This window comes from Larus michahellis, chromosome 20 (genome assembly GCF_964199755.1).
Source record: "Larus michahellis chromosome 20, bLarMic1.1, whole genome shotgun sequence".
NCBI classification, from domain to species: Eukaryota; Metazoa; Chordata; class Aves; order Charadriiformes; family Laridae; genus Larus; species Larus michahellis.
The window spans coordinates 6,343,014-6,351,064 of NC_133915.1; the positions used below are offsets into that span (position 1 = coordinate 6,343,014).

Here is an 8,051-nt window from a genome sequence, read left to right on the forward strand (position 1 = left end):
CTCGTGTCCCAGCAGTTCCTGCACCAGTGCTCCCAGTGCTTCCAATGCCCCCAGACCCAGTGCTCCCAGTGTCCTGCAACCACCCCCCTGCACACAGTTCCCTGCACCAGTGCCCCCAGTTGCCCCAGACCCTGCACCAGTGCCCCTAGTTACCCCAGTTCCCTGCACCTATGCTCCCAGTTACCCCAGTTCCCTGTACCAGGCCTCCCAGTGCTTCCAGTGCCCAGCACCAGTGCTCCCAGTTCCCCCAGCCCCTGCACCAGTGCCCCCAGTTGCCCCAGCCAGGGGCCGTGTGGTGCCAGCTCAGCCCCAGCGCTGCCGTCCCAGCTCCCAGCCGGGCACCCAGCCCCGGCACCCTTGGGTGCTGCCCAACCAGCGCCGCCCAAGGCCTCAAACCTCTCCCTCCCTCCTCCACGTTGTGCCATCGCCTTCCCCATCCCATCCCCTCACCCCCTTCCCTGCTGCACCGCAGCCAGTTTCGGCACTGGGGGCTATGCCACCCTTACCGGGAGCACTGGGTTGGGCTGGGATGATGCCTGGGAGTGGGCAGATCAGCCGAGCTGGGGGGCTGTTCCCCCAACGGCGCAGCCCTTGGAGCCGCCTCTTGACCCATTTTACAGACGGGGAAGTCGAGGCCGAGCCGTGGCGGGGCTGTGCTGCCGCTGCCCTTTATGGTAAGCTCAGAGGCGCAGGAAGCCGGAGCCGGCGCCGTGCGACCGTCGGAAGCAGAAGAGCCCGACCGCACGTCACATGCTGAGACGACACGACCCGTCGCGACGGCAGCGCTGCGGTGGGACAGGGGCGCGTGGCCGGGACGGGACCCCCCCGGGGCTGTGGGGCAGGGGGGAACGGCGGCTGAGGGGCAGCACAGGAGGATGCTGGTGGCTGGAGGATGGAGGAGGCGGTGGTGAAGCAGGGCGTGCTCTACCTCCAGCTGCAGCAGACCTTCGGGAAGGTGAGGAGGTGGCGGGGGGGCTCCTCGGTCCCTGGGGAAGGACCCTGTGGGGGGGGGGGTCGGTTGGGCTGGGCATGGGGATACGGGGGGGTTGCATCCAAAGGGAATGGGATGCTCCCACCCACTGGATCCCCAGCCATCCCTTGGCTCTCTGTCGGGACGGGCAAGGGGATGGAAGGAGCAGGGGACATGCCACCAAGAGACACACCCCCCCCCCAGTCCCGCACAGTGGGACCCCCCAGCAGAGGCTCCACGCACCGAGCTGGAGCCATGGCACGAACGGCTGCAACCCCCAGAGCCTCATTGCTTCGGTGGCCGATAACGGCCGGGGTTTAGCAATGGCCCCGCTCTTGTGCAAGAAGGGGAAGGAGCCACCGGGGCGTCCCCGGGTCCCACACCCAGGCAGGGGGCAGAGCCAAGGCTGGGTCCCCAGGACCACCGTCCGCGGGGGCTCAAAATGCCACGGGCAGGCTGGCAAGCGGGTGGCAGGCGGGTGGCAGGCTTGGCATCACCTTCCTGCTGCACGATGCCGGCCATGATGGAGGACGGGGCAGAATCCACCCCCTCAGCGGGTCCCAAAACCACCCCCCGGCAAAAGGGTGCCGCTTTTCGGCCGAACCCCCCGCCACGGGGAGCCGCAGCTCTGATCTGGGTGCAAGACTTCCTCTGCCGCCGCTTCCCTGCCGCCGGCGCCTGCCACGCACCCTGCGCCCCGAACGGCTGCCGCCCGAGTTGGGAATCACTTGGAAAGTCACTATTTTCAGGGAAAACGGAGCAAACGAGGAGCTGAAAGTCTTTCGGCAGCGGGGGGCCATCATCACGACTACTGGGGGCAGGTGTGGGATGGATCCCGGTGCAGGCTGAGGTTGGGATGCTGCCGGTGCCTTTCCCGTCTGGAAAAGCCTTGCCGCAGGCTGCTGGCTGTGCTGTGTTAGGGATACGGCTGGCTATGCTGTTAATTAGGGATAATTTTCCCTACTCTGCCCAATTTATCTCACCCCCCTGGCTTTGCCCAGCCCACCAAAACTGGTGCGAGACCCCTCCTGGTTCACACCAGATATCCTGCTGCGGGGTTGCGCGCGATCCCGAAGGGATGAAAACCCCCGGAAGGATTGAATGATGCTGGGCTTTCGCTCCTCTCGCTTGCAGAAATGGAAGAAGTTCTGGGGCATCTTGTACCGGGAAAGCTCCTGCTCCACCGCCCGCCTGGAGCTCTTCGAGGGCTCGGTGCCGCCGGCCGCCGAGAAGCTGCGGAAAGGGGAGGGCAGCAAGCGGCTGGTCAAGCTGAGCGACTGCGTGCACGTGGCGGAGGCCAGCGGCGACACCGCCTGCCCCAAGGACACCGTCCCCTTCCTGCTGGAGACCACCGACAAGCGGTACCTCCTGGCCGCTGAGGGCACGGAGGTGGCCGACTGGATCCAGAAGCTGTGCGAGCTGGCTTTCCCGGTAGGCAGCCGTCGGGGATAACCAGGGGATGGGATACAAGGGGATCCATGTGGGAAAATCCCGATGGGGCATGCGGTGCTCTGCCCTCGCTCACCCATTGCTCTTTCCCCCCCGGGGGCAGAGGAGCAGGGAGGAGCTGGCGGCAGGCAAGGATGGCCAGCAGAGCTCGCAGGGCACCGACGGCGAGTTCTCCATGGAGGAAAACTCCCTCTACAGCTCCCGGGACAAAGGTGGGTACCGGGAGGTGGGGAAGGCTCCGCGGAGGTGTGGGTTTGCTTGCGCAGGAGGCAACGCACATCCCACAGCATCTCATCCCCCCGCCTTCCCGAGGCACCCCGGCCGGTTTTGTGCTGGGGAGAAGCCTGCACGTCACCGTGGTGGAAAGTCTCCTCCCGAAATAGCCTCTTCCTGCCCTGCGGTTTGCTGAGAGCTGGGGTTTGCTGCGCTATGGGGCTGCTCCCTTATCAGCCGGAGTCCTCGAGCCCTTATCAGCCGGATGCCTCTTCCCCGCCGCCCCGGCTGTGGGGGGGTGACGGGTCCCCACGGCACCTCTCTGGGGTGGGAGATGTGGCTTTATCATCTGTCAAACGCCACCCTCCTCCATCCCCAGCCGGCTTGGAGCAGGCGTTCAAGGTGATGGTGAGGGCCACCGAGTCCTCCGAGCGCTGCCGGCTCTGGGGACGGTGCATCCTGCGAGCCGGGGAGGAAGCGCTGGAGCTGCTGGATTTACAGACCTTGGAGATCATCTACAGCTGGCCCTACCGCTTCCTGCGCCGCTTCGGGCGGGATAAGGTGAGGGGGACACCAGGGAGGGTGGGCTGGCGGTGGCTGCGGTACGGGGACCTGATCCTGTCCCGTCCCCAGGTGACCTTCTCCTTTGAGGCTGGCCGGCGCTGCGCATCCGGAGAAGGCAACTTTGAGTTTGAGACCAGGCAAGGCAACGAGATCTTCCAGGCCATCGAGTCGGCCATCAACGTGCATCGGGGACGGGTGGCCGAGGAGCTGTGGCGGGGTGGCCCCGGGGACGAAGTCCCCCGCCCCCTTGGTCACGCCAAGATGCCCAGCTGGGCTCTAGGGCATGAGGAGCCCGGTGGCACTAAGCTGGAGCCCACCTGGGAGGGGAAGGGGCCAAAAGCCAAGCCGGCGATGCCCCCCAGCAGCTGCCCTGGGGCCGGGGAGCCATTGGGCACCTTCCTGCCCTCCCGCGGTGCTGATTGCCCCTACGCTGAGCCCTGCAACTCCCTCCACCGGGGGAACCCCCCGGTGCCGGAGAAGGGTTGGAAGCAGGATGCTCCGGCCAAGGCAACCGCCGAATCCGAGTACGCCGTCCCCTTCGACACCATCGCCAAGGCCTTCGTGGCTGGCAAGTTCGGCAGCTTGGCCCGTCGCCCCGAGGAGGTCCCCGACCCCTTCTACGACAGCATCGGGGCGGCGGGGGGGCAAGCGGGCCAGCAGCCCCCTCCGCGCCGCGCCGCCGCCGCCAAGCCCGACCACATCTACGACGAGCCCGAGGGTCTGTCCTCCCACACCGTCTACGACGAGCCCGAGGAGGTGAAGGGGGAGGCGTGGAGGCTGCAGGCGGCCTCGGAGGAGCCCCCCGGGCACGAGTACCCCTACAACCCGCAGCGGGATGACTACGCGGTGCCCAAGAGACCCGTCCCTCTGCGGCAGCCCTTCCTGCTGCAGGGCAAGGAGTGGCTGGGGGACACCGAGTACGACAACGTGGCCCTCAAGCTTGCGAAGAAGAGGAACCTGCAGTGAGCGGGACGGGGAAGGACAGGAGAGGACATCCCGCGGCTGCCCTCTCCCCCCCGGCCCCCCCCAGCCCGCCGTCTCCCCCCCGGCAGGAGCTGAGACCCGCCCCCAGCTCATCGCACCCATGGCTGGAGGGGGACGGGGCATCCCTCCGGAGCGGCGGGGCACATCTGGCCAGCTGCGGGGCCGGCAGCCGGGATGCGCCCGCTGGAGGGCACTGTCCGCCCGCCTTACGGGCAGGGCAGGCGGCGGGACGCCCCCCCCCGTCCCCGCAGCCCCTCCGCCGCTCCGCTCCGGCCTTCCCAGCACCCCCAGGCTCCCCCCCGCAGCACCCCGCGGACCAGACCACAAGCCCTCCCCGCTTCTTGCCCGGCCAAACCTCGGGAAGCCCAGCTCTGCGTGCTGCCGAAGCCCAATGGGCATCCCTAGGGATGCACGTCCCACAGCGCGAGATGCAGCCGGACGGTGCTCAGCCCACGCTGGCCGGTGACGCGCACCCCCAGGGATGAACATCCCACACCCCAAAATGCAGCTGGACGATGCATGGCCCTGGGATGCTCAGCCCATGCTGGTCGGTGATGCACACCCGAGGGGATGCACATCCCATACCGTGAAGGCAGCCAGACGATGCACAGCCCTGGGATGCTCAGCCCACCTTGGCTGGTGACGCACCCCCCCAGGGATCCAAATCCCACACCCCAGGATGCAGCCGGGAAATGCATGGCCCTGGGATGCTCATCTCACGCTGGTTGGTGAGGCACACCCCAGAGGATGCACATCCCGTACCGTGAACGCAGCCAGACGATGCACAGCCCTGGGATGCTCAGTCCATGCTGGTTGGTGATGCACCCCCCCAGGGATCCAAGTCCCACACCCCAGGATGCAGCCGGATGATGCGTGGCCCCGGGATGCTCAACTCACAGTTGTTGGTGGTGCACATCCCCAGAGATGCATACCCCATACCGTGAATGCAGACGGAAAATGCACGGCCCTGGGATGCTCTGCCCACCCTGGTTGGTGACGCACACCCCCCGGGGAGTCAACTCCCACACCCCGAGACACAGCTGGACGATGCACAGCCCTGGGGTGCTCAGCCCGTATCGGCTGGTGATGCACAACCCCAGGGATTCGTACCCCACACCCCAAGATGCAGCTGGACGATGCACAGCCCTGGGGTGCTCAGCCCATGCCGCAAGGGCTGGCTGGTGATGCACACCCCATGGATTCACACCCCATGGATCCAGGACACACACCCCATGGATGCGCACCCCACAGATGCATGATGCACACCCCATGGATGCGCACCCATGGATGCAGGATGCACACCCCACGGATTCACACCCCATGGATGCAGGACACACACCCCGAGGATGCACACCCCACACTCAAAGGGTGTTCAGCTCACACAGCAAACACCTGCTGCCTGCAGATCTCTCTTTGCCCACGCCGGTCTTCGCCCGCTCAGCCCTTGCCAGGATGGCACCATGGCCACACGCAGCCCCCCTGGGACGCGCCTGTTCCCGGCCCCCCCAGCAGCCAGTGTCACAGCCGGGGCTGGGCACCGAGCCTGTCCGAACGAAGGTCACGCCACATCCTCGCTCAGCAAGAACAGCGGCATAAATTTCTACTGTCTCAGCCACGTTCTTATTTTTAATATTTTTTTTTTTTTTTTTTTTTTTTATAAAACCACTTTCCAGCTCCACTGAATTATAGATGAAACACTCAGCTTTATTGTCATGGTGATTTTAGCGGCTGGCTCCTCTCCTACCAGCACAGGGAGACCTGTACGCGGACTGACACAGCCTGGGTCAGCCTGCTCCTCTTCTTCCTCCCTCCTCCTTCCTCCTCCTCCTCCTCCCGGCCACCTCCAGCCCCGCACAGCCCTTGCTAGGGGACATCCAACCCCTCCATGAGGATGGGGAGAGGCACTGGCCCCAATTCCCTGGTGGTCCCCTGGCACAGAGCGGTCTCCCAGGGCTGTCCCAGGCTCCGCGGGTGCCCATCACCCCTCACGGGCCGTCTCCGGTGCTCAGCGGCTCCGTCACCGCAGCCGAGGGACCTCGGGAGCCGCCACCAGTCCCCCACCACCTCGGCAGGTCTGCCACCGAAGGCAAAGAAAAGGCATGAATTATTTATAATCTCTTTCAATCAAATAAATGCTTAGGTGCTTGAGTTAATTTCCCGGATCCTGAAAATCCAAAGTGCAGACTTTTAATAAGGCAAATTAAGTGCTTTATATATTACGCTGATTAAAGATCCGTATCAATCTACCTATCGCACGCTGGATTGAAGGGGCTGGGAAACAAAACAGGTCCCCGGCAGCCACGGTCCCCTCGTGCTGCCTGCCCCGGCTGGGATCACGCAGGGCATAGAGATGCTCCAGGAGCGGAAACACCTAAAATGGGTCAAAAAAAAGAAAGAAAAAAGAAATCACCAGCAGGTTTTTCCGGTGAGCGAACATCGGGCCAAGGAAAAGCACGGAGCGAGGCAGATCTCGCCGTGCCCTGGAACCTGCCGACGGCACCGGCAGAGTTTGGGGAGGCAGCAGGATGAATTGAGGGATGGGAGATGCTCCTTATCCCGCCATTCCCCATCCTTTCCCGGGGTCTGTCCCTATGGCAGCGAGGGACGATCCCCATCCACGGTCGGCCTGGTCCCCATCTCCGGACCCTGGGCAACCCGGGCATGGCCAGGAGCATCCAGCAGCGCCACCGGCTTCGTTAGCTGGAGCGACGGGGACTCCTGACGGCACGATGCCATTCACCAGGAATCAATTGCTTAAGCGTGTGCTATTATTAATTAGTGCTCATTATAGTGGTTATTTATTATTAATCAGTGTTAACACAGTCCGCTCTCCTCGCCGTCCTCCAGCCCAGCTCCCCGCTGCAATCCCTGCTCCTTCCAGCCGCCTCAACCACTATTTTTCTTCATTAACCGAAGAAATGGAAACACCTTCCGGACTTCACTTAAAGTTCCTCGGGGTCTAACGAGATTTGTACCGTGCCAGTCAGGCTAACGAGGGAATGGCACTAATCAAATTTCACAGCGGCGGCGGCGCAGGACGGGCAAAGTGCCGGGAGTAAACAGCTCACGGCTTCCCCCGTCTGCGTGGATGGGGTTTAGGGTGGAAAAAGGGACTTTTCCTGGAACATCCAGCCCAGGGAAGGAAGATGCAAAGGCTGGAAAAACCCTCGGTGGGGCTCAGCGAGGGGCTGAGAGGAGAGAATGGATGGCGGAGAGGGGAGGAAGAGATTACAGAGCAAAGCCCCAGACGAATGGAGAGCGCTTTAATCTGATTAGGGAGTTATTGTCGTTATTGTATTATGCTGATTATAAATCATTTAAAAGCAAGGCTAATCAAAACAGAGATTTGTTCAGAGCTTTAAGGGTCGCTACCTCCAGCCCCTGCCCCTCTCCCACGCTTCCCTCCGGGAGCGGAGGCAGAGCCGCATCCCGGGGTGAGGGGCAGGGACCAGGGATGCAGCCCCTGCGGAGAAAGCAGGGAGAATCCCAGGGGAAGGCTGGGCAGGAAAGACTTGGAGGAATAGAGCCAGGAAAAAGGGATACGGGCATCTCCGGGATGCAGAGGATGGGGAGATGAGGAAGGAGTGAGCTCCCGAGCGACCGCGATGGGGATGCTGCCCGCGGCCAAGAGACGATGCTCCCGGGGCCGGGCATCCCAGGACCATTTTTTTCCCCCTCCCTCCCTTTGCTCTGTGCACCTTATGGAAGCAGCTCCTTTTTCTTTTTCATTACTGTCTCCTCGGATTAGAGACGTGCTCGTTTTGCAGCGCGCTCGCCGCTCGGCGGCCGAATCCCAGGCGCCACGGTGCAGCTGCAAACTGCATTAGCGTCTCGCCAAGGAGGCCCTAATACTATTAGGGGGGAGGCATTA

The 8,051-nt window shown here is 63.5% G+C and overlaps 1 protein-coding gene across 1 annotated transcript; it reads left to right on the forward strand.

Moving 5' to 3' along the window:
• Positions 1-783: 783 nt before the first annotated feature.
• Positions 784-7,357, forward strand: DOK2 (docking protein 2). Its single transcript, XM_074563592.1, has 5 exons — positions 784-955; positions 2,105-2,401; positions 2,523-2,631; positions 3,012-3,193; positions 3,266-7,357. Exons 1-5 carry the CDS (start codon positions 893-895, stop codon positions 4,160-4,162), a joined length of 1,548 nt encoding a protein of 515 aa, XP_074419693.1. The 5' UTR covers positions 784-892; the 3' UTR covers positions 4,163-7,357.
• Positions 7,358-8,051: the final 694 nt, after the last annotated feature.

Coding starts and splice junctions, on each gene's coding strand:
- DOK2 (XM_074563592.1), top strand. CDS start 893: ATGGAGGAGGCGGTGGTGAAGCAGGGCGTGCTCTACCTCCAGCTGCAG. Junction 2,632..3,011: donor CTACAGCTCCCGGGACAAAG/GTGGGTACCGGG, acceptor CTCCATCCCCAG/CCGGCTTGGAGCAGGCGTTC. Junction 3,194..3,265: donor GCCGCTTCGGGCGGGATAAG/GTGAGGGGGACA, acceptor TCCCGTCCCCAG/GTGACCTTCTCCTTTGAGGC.